The sequence below is a fragment of the Botrytis porri genome (assembly GCF_014898465.1).
Source record: "Botrytis porri strain MUCL 3234 chromosome Unknown BPOR_005, whole genome shotgun sequence".
NCBI lineage: Eukaryota > Fungi > Ascomycota > Leotiomycetes > Helotiales > Sclerotiniaceae > Botrytis > Botrytis porri.
The window spans coordinates 2,858,264-2,874,235 of NW_024066079.1; the positions used below are offsets into that span (position 1 = coordinate 2,858,264).

At 35.0% G+C, this 15,972-nt stretch overlaps 2 protein-coding genes across 2 annotated transcripts; one reads left to right on the forward strand and one right to left on the reverse strand.

The window, feature by feature from the left end:
- Positions 1-5,753: 5,753 nt before the first annotated feature.
- EAF01_004504 (uncharacterized protein) lies at positions 5,754-6,696 on the reverse strand (the record flags this gene model as incomplete). The annotated part of the gene is made up of 2 exons (XM_038912758.1): positions 5,754-6,358; positions 6,432-6,696. The coding sequence occupies 2 exons, from the start codon at positions 6,694-6,696 to the stop codon at positions 5,754-5,756; spliced, it is 870 nt and encodes a 289-aa protein (XP_038772442.1).
- Positions 6,697-7,886: 1,190 nt separating this feature from the next.
- EAF01_004505 (uncharacterized protein) lies at positions 7,887-11,309 on the forward strand (the record flags this gene model as incomplete). The annotated part of the gene is made up of 2 exons (XM_038912759.1): positions 7,887-11,194; positions 11,255-11,309. 2 exons carry the CDS (start codon positions 7,887-7,889, stop codon positions 11,307-11,309), a joined length of 3,363 nt encoding a protein of 1,120 aa, XP_038772443.1.
- Positions 11,310-15,972: the final 4,663 nt, after the last annotated feature.

The following is a 15,972-nucleotide window of genomic DNA, read 5'->3' on the forward strand; positions in this document are numbered from 1 at the left end:
ATATATATAAAAGCGAGGTTTTTATTTAATAATATGTTTATGTTTTAATATGAAAAGTGTTAAATTGAGTAATTTATTGAAGATCGAAAAAGTGTTTATGAATAAATATTTTTAAGTAAATGAAATAGGTTTAATTACTTTTATTTTTATCGGAACGTATAATCACATGCTTAAGCGAATCACATGATTCTTCTTTTCCTTATAAGGAAGAGAAGAATTGTCACGGTATATACGTGATCGCGTCCGATCAGACTAATACGACACTAAGCTTCGAGCCAATCGCATATATAGCTTTGTAGTACACTTTCTTTAATTTTATAACTTTTAATTTTAAAATTAATCTTTAAATATTTGTTAGGTTTATTATATTATTAAAAGCTTTTTTAAATAAAAAATGTAATAATATTAGTATATATTTATAAATAAAGCTTTTATATATATTTCACTTATTCCTATTTAAATATATTGCTCCTACTTTTTTATTTATATATAAATCTTTTTAATAGTATTCAAAAGTGTTATTTCTTTTTTCATTCTTAATTTCTTAGTTATAGATTATAATTCGATAAACCTTATAATTATAAAACTTTATAATAAAATGATTTATTAGTAGAATGAAATCTTATTCTTATACTTTCTAATCCTTAAATATAATTTTATTATTTAAATATTTTTTTAATTGAAACCCTTTTTCTTTAATCCTGAAAAGTTCAGTAATAATTTTTAGAAATTTGATATATATAATTATTCTTAATTCGAATAAAACTATAAATAGATAATATTATAATTAGTAATTCTATTACTCAATTTTATTATATTTATTTCAATTTCAAATCTTACATATAAATTATAATACTACTTCAGCTTTTTTCTCTCGATTAAAACATTCCCTTAAATTATACAACAATTTTAAATCAATTTATACATATTTATAATAATTCAAATAAAATATAGAAATTCAAAAATAAGCTATTCAACCTTAAATAAGAAATCAATTCTTTATATATCTATATTACAAAATCTGAAAGGACTTTTTACAAAGCAAAAGACTAGAACTGGCCCGATTTAAATAAGATTTCAACTTTTTATAATAAATTTAATACTATTCTTAAAAATCGTTTTTCTTAATAGCTTTTGTTATTTCATTTATATTCCAATTTTTTTTAGATTATATAACAATTAGCTATATATACAATAAATGGATTTTCTATATCATTCTACTTTAATAAACCTAAAGTCTTATATCTATTACAGAATTCATCTTACTCTTGAAACCATAATCTAATGAATATTAATAATCTTAATATCCTTAATACCTTTAACACTCCTTTAAACAGAACTGATTATACCTCAATCCTATTTTACATTAGAACGCCTGAGTTTTTTCCTACTAAAAAAACTCAATTATATAAAAAAAACAAGTACATTCAATATAAAAATACTTTTTATTAAATATAATCCTATTTATTTAATTTATATCAAAACGTTTAAAATTGAAAAGAATCTATTTCAATTATTATATTCGCTTTTGCTGATTTTTACAATAACAATAATAATAATAAAGATTTAGGTAAAGTAATTAATAATTAATATTTTAAAGATTACTTAGAAAAGATATAAGCTTCTATTAATACTTTCTATTTGATAATAACATATCTAGTTTTTCAAGGTATTTTATAAAAAATTGATAAAGAAAATAATGATAATGATAATGAAAAAGAGTTTTATTAATTATATGTTATATTTAAATCATTCATTTAAAATAAGTTTGAAGTAAACTCTTTAAAAGAATGGAATAATGTTATAATATACACATGATTATATTCAATCGAACTAATATAATACTAAACTCTAAGCTAATCGCATATATAGCTCTATAACATACTCTCTTTAATTCTATAGTTTTTAATTCTAAGATTGATCTTTAAACGTTTATTAGATTCGTCATAAGAATCATACCTAAAAATAGATTATCTTAATTTATTATCGGAACACGTGACTAAAGGTGTAACATGTAATGTCACGCTTTACCCCACATATATACAAAGTATATAAGTAGAAGTAGTATATATATATAGATATAATAATTCTCTTTTTATATAAAGAAAATAAATAGAAATAAACAATCCTTTTTTACCTATACATATTATATATAATACTAGTCAACTACTATCAGCCCAAACTCATTTTCATATCAAAAATCAACATTTTACTATATTTTCAAATACTAAAATCTTTATAATATATAAATAAAATTCTTTCAAAATTTATTTTTATAGAGTTTTTATAATACAATTTAATATTTTAAAATTTTTAAAATCCTTAGAAATTTATATTATGAAAATTTACACGATTGAATTAAAATCTTCAAAAAGTTGCTTGATTTTCGCCTATTTTACTAGTAAATCTCATTATTTTTAAAATAATACAACTTTGAATCTCTATAATTCGATCAATAAAATATTAAAAGAAAATCAATATTATTTTTATTTAATATTTTTTAAAATTAAATCAATATATATAAGAGAATACTTAGATTTTATTATTAATTATTAAGAAATTCATAAATATAAATGATAAGTTTTAGTGTGAAAACGTGTTTTGACTGATAGTAGTTGACACGTGCTGTATATATACCTTATCAAGTCTGCTCAACATTTATATTATTCATTTTATACAGACTTTTATAATGCTTTATTTAATAATTTGAATTTGATTTTCTCTTTTTTAAATGAAACGAATACTAATTAATATTTACCTTTCTAAAGATGTTTACAAATTAGATTATTATTTTGAGAATTTGTACAAAGGTATTTATATAAAAATGAAAATAATAATTGAGATTATTTAATAAGATGTTTTTTAAAAAAACGAATAGAATTATATTAGATTAAGTTTATATAATTTGTATAAAAGAATTAGAATATTATATTCTCCATATTATCTCTTGGATTTATATATTAAAAAGAGATTCCTAATTATAAACATTTTCTTCAGAATTGAGTAAATTTATTGATTTATAAATTAAATTATTATATTTACAAAATTCAATTAATTATTAATTTAATCTATGTCTATCATGTTTTACTTAGAACTTAATATAATTTTCGAATTCGAAATCCTTTTTCTTTATATAAAAAGAATTACTTTATTATTCCTTCTTATTAAAAACCTTTTATTAAGCTTTTTTCCTTTATTTTATAATATGAAATATTTATTTTATATATTTGTTAAATTAGAAAGAAATCTGTTTATTAAAAAACAATAGATCTAATTCATTCGATTTGAAAAACAAAAAAAAGGGTTGTAAAATTAAAGAACTTATTATAATAAAAATTAGTTATTTAACAAAATAGCTTTAAAATCCTATATAAATTCAATATTTATTCGTACTCTTAAAAAAACACATTGTTTTTTGAAGTTTTACAAGCTTCAAATTATTATCTTCTCATCAAGAAGGATTCAATTACTCGTATTTAGAATTTTATAAAAAAAATAAAAGAATAACTTTGTAGGTTCGAGAAGAATACGAAAGACGTAGCACCCATAATATTCGTAGGTTCTAAATGTCTATATTATATTTTATCTTAAGAGTTAACTAAGTTATAAGAAGTTATAGATCTTATATAAACACTATAAGAAGAGATAATCTCTTCTACTCTTACTTAAGACTATCACATCCTACATTTACTAAAGACTATAATATAGTAGCTAATGAATTGAAGCTATTTACTAGATCCTAATGATTAGTATTCGTATAAACTTACTTCTATTCATCTTTATATAATAATTAAACACTCTACTCTTTCTTAACTCCACTTGATTTCAAATTAAATACAAAGTTACTCTATATAATAGAATCGATTCAACATCTCTTTTTTCTTGATTATCTTATTTTAGTAAATAAACCCCCCCCCATTATATACAACTTTCAATTCGATTCATTCTTTTCTCCCTTCTTTAGTTTGATTATAAAAGGAAGGAGATAAAAAGGAGAAGTACTTTTAATTCAGGTTTTAGATTTCAAGGGATATAATTAATATAATTTATTCTTTATATTATATATTCCGAATTTTCATTGAAAATAGAAATCCTACTTATATCAGAACATATAATTATATACTTAAATGAATTATATAATTCTTTTCTTTTTTATAAAGAAGAGAAAAATCATACCTAAAAACAAATTATTTTAATTCATATTATTCATTTTATATAGATTTTTATAACATAATTTATTAATGAGCAGATTATATTAGTAAATAGATTACTTTTATTTTAATTTACTTTTTTTTAATATATATTTTTGTTGGGCAGACTTGATAAGGTGTGTATATATAATATATATGAATAAAAGGGTTGTTTATTTCTGTCTAACCTCTTTATATGAAAAGGGAATTACTATATCTATATATGTATACTACTCTTATTTACATACTTTATATGTATATAGGGTAAAGTGTAATATGTAATATCATGTTGTTCGTCATGTGTTCCGACAATTTTATTAATAATTTATAATGAGTTTGAATAATAAAGAAGTTTATATATTTCTTGTTATTAAAGTTATTTAAAAAAAATAAAAAACAAGTATTCGAAAGGTTATAAAGATATATACTATTTTAAATATAATATTATAATAAAGAATAAAAGGTTTTACTTTTTGTTTTAAATATTGATTTAAATCTTATAATTTTTTAGAATTAGAAGAGAATATTATTATTGAATATATACTTGATATAGATTTAAAAGGTTTGTAATTTAAATTTAAAAATATGAAAGATATAGTGAATTATATTCTTGAATTGAAGAATATAAAAAATATTGAAAAGCTTTAAGTATATTGATTTGTAAAGTATTAAATTGAATTAAAGATATATTTTAATTATATTTATAATTTTCAAAAAGCTTTTTATAAAGATTTTAAATTTATTAAAAAATGATTCCGATTAGCTATGAATATATAAATGGAATATAGTATTTTGAATAAAGATTTTTATAATTTTAATAAAATAGGTTTTATAATAAAGATTATATGTATAATAATAGTTATTATTAATATTGTTAAACATAATAGAAGTAAATCAGTATAATTAGGTAATTGAAAATGAGTTATAATAATAATATATAGAAATGAAAAGAATAGAACTATTCTCTCATTTTTAATAATTCAAGGACAGATTTATTTCTTCAATTAGTATATCGAAATTAGTCTTCCTATAAAATGAATTATTAAATCTATATCTAATAAATGAATAAATAATGAAATAGATTTAAAATAATTGAAATATTTTAATAAGTTTAAGAATTGAAAAAAGAATAAATATTAAATATTTAAGGTAATCGCATATGATGGGGGTTTCCCTCTTTCGCCTCCCTATTCGAGGTTGATGAGACATTTATAAGGCTAGTGTTTGAATCTATGTATGATATTCATTCTTTAAACAGATGCTGCTATTAAATAAGTTTTTGTAAAATTAAATACATTCACTTATGGAATTGTTTTCTATCATTCCTCCCCCCCAACCATCTACATTTAAGATTATGTCCTATGTATGTAAGAAGCGTCATTATTGCAGAATGTACACACTCACAATTGTATTCCCTTACCCACACGATGAACAACTCAGCTCAAAATCTACCTTTCTGCCAGAGGATTGAAGTAGATTGAGCATCATGATCCAGTACCTTGTACCCAAGGGTAGTAAGACTCAAAGCTGGCACTCGGTATTCTTTTGCCTCATAACAACCATTTATGCCAAAGTGACTGGCTTTGGCTTCCATATCGCCCAACTAAAAGAAATTACAACTTTTATAGCAGCAGCAAGCCAGAGAGCAGCAGATAAACCAGCCGAACTGCGACTGATCCAACCTCCAGCAATTCCACCAGAAAGAATAGCAAGAACAGCTCCTACTCTTCTATTCCTCTTAACATTATCTCGCGCGAGTACCTTGGGATCCGAAGCAATGTCACAGTAGACACTGGTCAAAACCGTAGTAGGAATTTCATTGAAGCCCAGAATCCTCGACGTAACAATTTGACCACCAGATTGAAATGCCAGGAATGCCAAGGGAATCAATTCGATAAAATCGACTTCATCCTCGATTGATTTCACACCAAGTGGTTCTGGTACCACACTTCTTTGTACCAATGCTGCAGCTATTATGATACAGATTCCTTGTAATAAAAACGATATGGATAGGATCCCGCGAATCTTTCCGGCCCCGAATCGTCGTGTTTGTGCGAAAAAGAGACAACCGCAGAGGAAGAAGAATATGGAAATTAGGGATTTTACCCAACCGTATGGATGACTGATTGGTTGACCTGATGCGCCGAGAGCTAGAAAGATGGTGTTACCTGTGAAGAAAAGAATTAGTAATGAACATGGCATGAATATGTCAACCGAAAGAAGTGTTGCAGAAACGCATACCAGTTTGCATCGAAACGAAACAAGTCCAAGCATTGTAGGCACTACTGTCGCAGATACCGGACACAAGAGCACATGCTATCATTGGCAAATCAGCATGAACGAGAGTGATCTCTTCACTGAAATGGGATGTTGTTCTCGCCCACAAAGAATCATGGGATTCTTTGATAGAACCATTATGAGATCGGCTGGGTGAAGGAAGTTCTGTTGTTGGAAGGGAACTTTGAGCTGCAGGACCCGATTCTTCGATTGAGGGGGCTTTCACCATAATTGGTCGTATTAGTCACCGAGTACTTGCTTGGTATGATGGATTGATGAATTGGCGAATTGGCGAATCAATAATTGAGTACCGGTACTCGCACAAACGAAAGATAAGGCAATGCAATGTACCTGGGCATGAGTACACGAGCGATGACACGAAGAAAAAAAGATATACTTATTAGGAGACAGCGTAGAGTCACATACATACAAATATAGATTTATATTGACAATGGGAAATTCTATGACGGAATCAAAGAATCACATTGGATGAGATTAATGCCGGCCATTCGAATTATTCTTTTCTTGTCTGACTAGGAAATCTGATTAGAGACAAGACAGAAATAGAGACAAGACAGAAATAAAAGAGAATCTCAGGAGAAAGCTCGGATTGAGTCGGTATCGGCAATCCATACCACCCACCCACCTACCTATTGTCTAATACCCACTCGAGCCACCCACTCCAGCCGCTATCCACCTCCTATCAATCCTTGATTCAAAAAGAACCCTTAATGGGTCACGTGTGGGGCCTCAGCTAAAAAAGATGGGAATTTTCAGTTTCGCATATGAACCAATCAAGAATTTCATATCTGGCATTTACTCATATGAGCCAATGAAATGGCTGCTAAGTCCAACGTAATTATCGGTTTGATAAAGACTCAACGCAAGTGGGAGATATAATCTGTAAAGCTAAGCCCAAAGTAGTTACTTCCTCCTTCTTGTCTGGTCTTGTCTGGTCTTGTCTTACATGTGATTTCTAACTCTAAACTCCTTAGTGGCACAAGCTGATTGCGCTCCACCCACCAAAAAAATTCCATTATCTATAATCTTTTTTTTCTTCACCCCTCATACACTTTCTCTTCATCCTTCCTCTCATCCCTCAAACCCTTCTTTTTGATAATTATCTTAGCCACACGCGGCCAAGATATAACTTCAAAGAAGAGATTCAAGTCTTCCTGTTTCTCACTTCTTCAGAGTCTTCCAAAGACTTCATTCTGCTCGGTCAGAAAATCTCCACTCCAAAATCCCGACAATCTTTTCGAATTGCGACCAGTACTAGGTTTCTTTCGACCCAAAGAACACATTTTTCCCATTTTTCAAAGAATTTTCTTCTCACGAATCAAATTTTCCTTATTTAGAAAACGAAATACATCCATACATTAATATTACACACTTTCGAAAATTTCTCCCGGCAAAATAATGCCACATCAGGAATCTCCCACTCACGAGATGCCTACCATGATTTCGAAGGCACCAAATGGTGTTGCCCCCACACAAGAGGAAATCTCCGGTATCCTCGATAGCATTTTCGAAGCAAAGACATCCGCCGCATCAGTCGATGCATCTTACGCTCTCTGCGACCTTCTTCTCAACTCTGTCGGTTTCCGCGGACTTCAAGATTATGGCATCTTAGCACAAATCAAGAAGGGTGCGGCTGATAAGAAGAGTGGAACAAAAAGAGAAAGTGCACAAAATCTTTTGGGTGCTCTCTTTGAACGTTTCCCGCCTAAGCAAAAGATCTCCGAGGTTGTCTTCCTCTTGCAAGATACTACCTTAGTACCATGTGCATTCGATGCTCTCGCCGATAAGGGGGCTGTCGTTCGCGATGCTGCTCAATATGCTCTCGACGCATTATTCTCCAACTTGAACGCTGAAGGTCTCGTCTATGGTCTCCTTCCAATCCTCATTGCTTATCTCGCCAAACGCACCGGAAAGTGGCAAGGAACTGTCGCTGCATTCAAATCGATACAAAAGATGGCAGATAAGGCACAAATGTCTATTGGTGGCAGCAAGGAGGAAGCTGATGAGAAGGATTTGTTAAGAGAAATCTTGGGTGCAAAATTAGCACAATTGATTCCTCTCGTCGAGGCTGGAATGCACGACTTGAAGTCCGAGGTTGAGAAGCAATCTGTCACTACTATGACTTCTTTGACCACCCTTCTTTCCAACGACGATGTTGCTCCAAGAATCCCACTTTTGATCGAAACCATGCAAAAGCCAGGAAAGGAGACCCTTCAAAAGGCTATCCACGCTTTGTCTCAAACCACTTTCGTTGCTATTGTAACATCTCCCGTTCTTGCTCTCCTCACACCTCTTCTTGAGAGATCTCTTAACGACCGCTCGACCGCACAAGAAGTTTTGAGACAAACCGTCGTCGTTGTTGAGAACTTGACTAAGTTGGTTCACGACCCTGTCGAGGCTCGTACTTTCTTGCCAAAGTTGCAACCTGGTATCAAGGGTGTTTTGGAACGTGCATCCTTGCCGGAAGTCAGAGAGATGGCTGATCGTGCCATGAAGGTCATGGATAAGGCCATGAGCGATGATGCCGGAAACGTCGCCAACGGTGTCGCACACGTCACTAAAGTCACTACCGCCGATGTTTCCAAGGTTCTTGAAGCCGAGATCAAGAAGGCTGGAGGACTTGTCGATAACTCAGAAATCGCCAAACTCGCAAAATCATACATCTCTGATATGCTCGTTGAGGATGTTAACCACCGCCAAATTGAACGTGTCTCTGCCAACGTCACACCTTACCTTGAGCCCATCATGAAGCAAGAAGGATCTGCCGCTACTGTTGGACAAGCTGTTCAACAATTCTACGTTAAGGAAGACCACCGAAAGTTTGGACAACCAGTCAAGGAGGATGATGGCGAAATTGAAATCGTCAACACAAACTTCTCCTTGGCCTACGGAGGTATGCTTTTGCTCAACCACACCAACCTTCGTCTTCTTAAGGGTCACAGATATGGTCTCTGTGGTCGTAACGGTGCCGGAAAGTCGACTCTCATGAGAGCCATCTCAAACGGCAAACTTGAGGGTTTTCCAAGTCAAGATGAACTCCGAACATGCTTCGTTGAACACAACCAAGGTGAAGACGCTGATATTAGCATTTTGGACTTTGTTGCAAAGGATCCAGAAATCGCAAAGGAAGGTCGTGAACGTATCTCCGAGGTTTTGTGCGAAGTCGGCTTTACTGCTGGTCCAGAAGGTCGTCAATCTGAGAAGGTTGGATCCCTTTCTGGAGGTTGGAAGATGAAGCTTGCTTTGGCCAGAGCTATGTTGATGAAGGCCGATGTTCTTCTCCTTGATGAACCTACCAATCACCTGGATGTTGCCAACGTAAAATGGTTACAAGAATACTTGAAGGCTCACACCGAAATCACCAGTTTGATCGTTTCTCACGACTCCGGATTCTTGGATGAAGTCTGTACCGATATCTACCATTACGAACCAGGAAAGAAGCTTGCCGTCTACAAGGGTAACCTTGCTGCTTTCGTGAAGCAAAAGCCAGAAGCCAAGAGTTACTACACTCTCTCCGACTCTCTTGTCAAGTTCAAGTTCCCTCCTCCAGGTATACTTACTGGTGTCAAGTCCCAAACCAAAGCCATTCTTAGAATGTCCAACTGCTCATACACCTATCCGGGAGCTACCAAGCCATCGCTCCATGAGGTTTCGTGCCAATTGACATTGTCTTCCAGAACCGCTATTATCGGTGGTAATGGTGCCGGAAAGTCTACTTTGATTAAGCTTCTTACTGGTGAAACTATCCCAACATCTGGTAATGTTTACAAGCATCCTAACTTGCGTATTGGATACATCAAGCAACATGCTTTGGAGCACGTTGAGATGCATTTGGAAAAGACACCCAATCAATATCTCCAATGGCGATATGCTAACGGAGATGATCGTGAAGTGCACATGAAGCAAACACGTATTCTGTCTGATGAGGATAAAGCTCAGATGGAAAAGATGATTGATCTTGGTGATGGAACTGGTGCAAAGCGTATCGAAGCTATCATGGGTCGTCAAAAGTACAAGAAGACTTTCCAATATGAGATTAAGTGGGTTGGAATGTTACCAAAGTACAACTCTCAAATCTCTAGAGAGACTTTGGTCTCCCTTGGTTTCAACAAGTTGATCCAAGAATTCGACGATCACGAGGCATCCCGTGAAGGTCTTGGTTTCCGGGAACTTACACCAACTGCTATCTCTCAACATTTCGAGGATCTTGGACTTGACCCTGAAATCGCCAACCACAACGAAATCTCTGGTCTTTCCGGAGGTCAAAAGGTCAAGGTTGTCATCGCAGGAGCTATGTGGAACAACCCCCATCTTTTGGTTCTTGACGAACCTACCAATTTCTTGGATCGTGATTCTTTGGGAGGTCTTGCTGTCGCTATTCGTGACTACAAGGGTGGTGTTGTTATGATCTCTCACAACGAAGAATTCGTTGGTGCTCTTTGCCCTGAACAATGGCACGTTGTTGCTGGTCGTGTTACTCACAAGGGTACCATGGCTATCTCAGCTGATCGTTTCGAAGATAGCAGACCATCAAGTGGTTTCAACAGCAGTGTTGCAAGTGCTGCAACAAGTGCTAGTGCCAGTGCTGTTAACAGTGGTGCAGAGGATAATGGAGATCTTGGCTTCAAGGCCAAGAAGAAGAAGAAGAAGACCAAGAAGGAACTTAAGGAATCTGAGGTTAGAAAGAGACTTAGACACATTGAATGGTTAGTTGATCTCCTGTTTGATAAACTTTATATTTGCACATCATACTAATAATACCTTAGGCTCAACTCTCCAAAGGGTACTCCTCATCCAGCTGACACTGATGACGAATCATAATGGAATTGGAACAAGTCAAATACCAAAATTAGCTTCTTGCATATATGTTCATATTCATTAGAACGCGGTCGCCATTAGAGGGTCATTTATTTCTGGATGGAAAGACACGTATGATATAAAAGCGATAGTATTCGCATTTTCATTTTATGGTTTCATGATCAATAGGGTCATATGAAAAGACTGGCGTTATGCGTACTTTATAGACGGGGTGGATGGGATCTAATCTTTCCTGATAAATGTCTTTTTGAAATGAATGTTTGAGTTATGATGAGGACGGGTTTGTCCAGTAACTAGGAGAATAGATCGATAGACAGGTAGATAAATAAAAGCATGGGTGGACGTCAATGCTGATGCCAATGTGCGGAGGCAGGAAATTGAATAGTCAATTTACAAAATGTTTGATTGTATGAAATTGTATGTGTGGGTAATGTATACATCTATCTTTATGTTGGTGAAATGTTTTATTGTACCACCAATGGTGGCTATGGTGGCTTACTCTCCTCGAGGGAATGGAATCACCAGCATCTGCGCTCCAAGAAACATTCACTTAAACGGAATAATAAGATCTACCCGAGTACACAGATCTATTGACTTTTTTTATTATAGATAATCGATTATGTAACTTCGCGAATGGCAACTAAACTCACGTACACTAGAACTCCGTCTTGGTCTTCGAAGTGATGCAAATGGGTCATTGTATTTTGAATGGTTTGGTTTGAATCTTTTCGTGTACGTGTATGTGGAGATGCTGACGACTTGTTGTGTGTGACACTGTGGTAATGTTGAGGGACTGGGAAGTGTGGATGGATGAATGAATGGACGAGTGGATGTGTGGACATGGTTGTAAGCGAAAGAAAGAGGAAGAGAAGGGGGGAGAGAAGGGGGGAAAGAGACAAGATTCGGGGATGTGGAAATATGAATTGTGAATAGTGACGACCTGGTATTTGTAAGGGGAAAACGCGGCCAGGTTTGATTTGACCACTTCTAAGGTAAGCCTTTTGATAATCTAATTTTCATTCTCGAAATCTGGGGGAAAATACATGCTTTGATCCGAGTTGATGTCAATAGATGTAATTGGAAGATGGAAATTATGGTAAGATTACATTTTTGGGGGTTTTGGGGGGTTCCTGAGGGGGTTTGAGGGGAGGTACAATTATGATTGTTATTGAGGTTGTATGTTTGTAGAAGGAGGAAAAAGCAATGAGCAGAAATCCAGTGGAAGTGATTTATTTATGCATTGAGCAACTGAGTATTCTGATGTTTTTGAATTCATTTGAGCTAAGTTAAATTCAATTAGAATATCAAAGATACAGATATTGACATTCCCCCCCCCCCCCCCTCCACCAAACACTCACTGCTAACAATCCTAGCTTCGCCCCTAATTCGCTTCGCTTAGCCCCCACTCCACTCTACTCTAGTGATAAGTTTCTTAGTTTCTGCATAGAAGTGTAATAAGTTCGAACCCCCAAGTTGGGGAGTGTGTAAGGAAGGTGCATATATATGCTCGAGTGGTTGTTGCATCATATGAATTTTGATGATTATGATTTCGTGTCACAGTGTTTGGTGTCTGGTGTTTCCGTAGTTTAGGTTGGAGTATTTGCGATACTCTAAAACTTGACTTATCCTCGCTTCTCTCTCGCTTGCTTCTTCCCTTGTGTTTCTTTCACCCACACACTCACCTCATCCTCACAAACCCCTCCCCTCCCAATTCCACTATCCTCAATAGAATTTTGCACAACCCATCCCATAACATCCAGTGTCCACCTCTTCACTTCTATCCAATCCTCTCTCCAAAACCTTTCATTCCAGCCCAAACACCGTCCTTGGAATAAGAGTAAATCTCGCATATCCAGAAAGTAAAGGATGGATACTCATAATTGTAATAGTAATTGTTTCTTCTGTACTTTTTTTCTTTATGCTGATTTTTTTTTAAGAGAGGGTATGTGGAATTTAGATGTGTGAGGATGGGGAAGAGTTATGGGAGGGAAGATGGTAAGTTGGGGGGGTTTTTTTTAGGGAGGCTGGATAGGATAGGATTGGATGGGTTGGTTTGGTTTGGGAGATTTGCTTGCTAATGGGTTGGGATAGTGAGTAGTTTTTTTGCTACGGTGAGTCATTGAGATGGGAAGTGATTTTAAGGGTGTCTATATGTTTCTTTGAGTAGCTTGCTATATTGCTGAGATTATTGGTGAGTTTTTCAGTTAACCTTACTGTTATGGAAATCAAAATATAACCTTCGATTCTTTTTAACACCGTGAGGTTGGCGTTACCCGAGGCCTAATAGAGAAAACACCAATGGGACGTAACGATTGGTAGTTTAACAAGCAATGATTCTATTATTGTAATCCTACCTTCCCTCTCCTCCTCTCCCTCTCCCCCTCTCCCTTTCCTCCCCTCCTCTCACCTCCCTCACAACTATCCACCCCCACCCACACCAGGCCCTCACCTTACTCAGCAGCGCATTCGTACCCCTCTCTCCTCCTCACAAAACTCACCTTCTCCCTTTCTATCTCTTCCATTCCTTCAAATGGCTGCGCACATACATCTACATCTGAATTTGCATCACGATCCTTTACTACTCCACAATCGGTATCATGATCATTATCAGGATTTCTCTCCACGCGGACGAAACGTGGCAAACGCATCTTTTCCCCATGGAACAACAGGATGTGCACATCTATGCGTCGTCTTAGTCGACGGTGGGATTGGGGATTGATTTGTTCTTATTGGGGTTGTCGTTGAAGGCGGTGGGGGGGGGGTTCTGTTTACTGTTGAGAAAGAAGCTGGTCGTGGGGAAGGTGTTTTTGACGGGGATTTCATGGGTGTTTTTTTGTCGTTGCTTGATTTAATTTGATTTGATTTAATATCTGGGACTTTGAAGTCTTTTAATAAGTGGTATATGGCATAGTGCGTGCATAGCTTCTGCCCTGAACGTGTATTATCGATTCATCAATCAACAAACAGAGTAACACGAAAGATACGACGTATGCTTTTCCAAACATTATAATTTGTTCATTAGTATTCTCTTCCTCACATTCAATTGTAAAACATTTAATCAACCACAGATAGATTAGCAGAAATTCTCGCCGGAGTAATTAATTCCTGTATGCCTGCAACTTGGAATCTTCTCAGTCAATGTATCCCACATTTCTTGGCTCTGAAATCCAAACTCGCATTCGCGTTGGAGAGTTCCGGAAAAACAGTCGAGGTTCGCTTTTCCTTGTGGAGATTGCCTCTGAAAGAGGTGATGCTGGGTATAGGAAGGGATCCGGTGGATTGAATATACATGGGGAAACGAAGAACTTGTCAAAGGGCGCTTGGGAGGAGAGAGACTTACGGGATGAGGAGTCGAGTTTGCGAGCCTAGAAAATGCAAAGGTGTATTTTGGGTCCGGGAAAAGACATACGTGGGTAGATATAGCGCTTGATGAGAGGTATCTGCAGCGGGATGTATGGTGAACTTGATATGGGTGGGTGGGATGAATGGAGAGGCTTTGAAAGCTGGGGAGTAAGCTTTATCAGTTATGTGAGATCGGTGTTTGTTAATTCGCTTGACTCCGGGTACGAATTAGTGATTACTGGGAAGGAAATGCTTCGAATTCAATATTCCAACGATTGATTTTTTGAATATGGTTTTGGGATGGCAATTTACCGGTAGCATGGTTGCCCAGGTTGATTTGGAGCTCAAATTGCCAGGATGACTGCAACTTTGTTGGCATCATGTTGTATATGCGGCACATATGATGATGGATATCCACTCGAGCGGAGCGGTCAATAACACTATATTGCTAGTTGAAGCTGCTTGAACCCTTGGTTCCAAACAGTTTGTTCACCAACATGAACGAGCATCTCATAAACAGAATTCAAAAATGAGATCTTATTTGGTAATCCACTGTCGGAGATATCTTGGGAAACATTACTCCTTAGCGATGATACGTTAGCGAAATGGGCGTGATTTTTGCTCAAAGTATTTTTTTTACTCAAATCCTGTGATCTGACATGAACGACAAAGCTGTCGTCATCGCCGGTGGATTTAGATGTGTGGGTTATCACATTGTTCGAGTAGTTCTACAAGAACCATCCTTCGAATCCGTACAAATATTTTCGCGTCATCCGACCGTCAATCTCCTCTCCAGTGTTTCATACCATGCCGGGAATCTAACCTCACTAGAAGACATGAAGATAATCTGATCTCAACGAACCAACTTTAATCCTCCACGCCGCATCTCCCGTTTCATTTGGAAAGACTGCAAATGCAGATCTCTTCTACGAAGTCAATGCTCGTGGAAGTCGGAGTCTTCTTGATTATGCTGCGATGAGTTTGTATAGCAAAGCTTTGGTTTCCACTTCCTCGACCACTACATCAAAGCCTCCCTATAATTTCCACGATGAAGGACAACCTTTGATTGATTTTCTTTTCCAAAGGCAAATTTCAGTTACTACACCGTCATAAAAGCAATCGCTGATATCGCTGTTCTGGAAGCCAATAATCCGAAAGGTTTAAGGGCACGCTGTCTTCGTATCGCTCCGATATGTGGTAAACATATCCAAGTCTTCCCCGCATGGTTTGTAATTGGACTTGCGTTATGAGTTTACTAGATGTGTAATTTTAGGACGGTGATGCCGGAGAAATGAAGAACTCTTACGATGAGAGATATCACGGA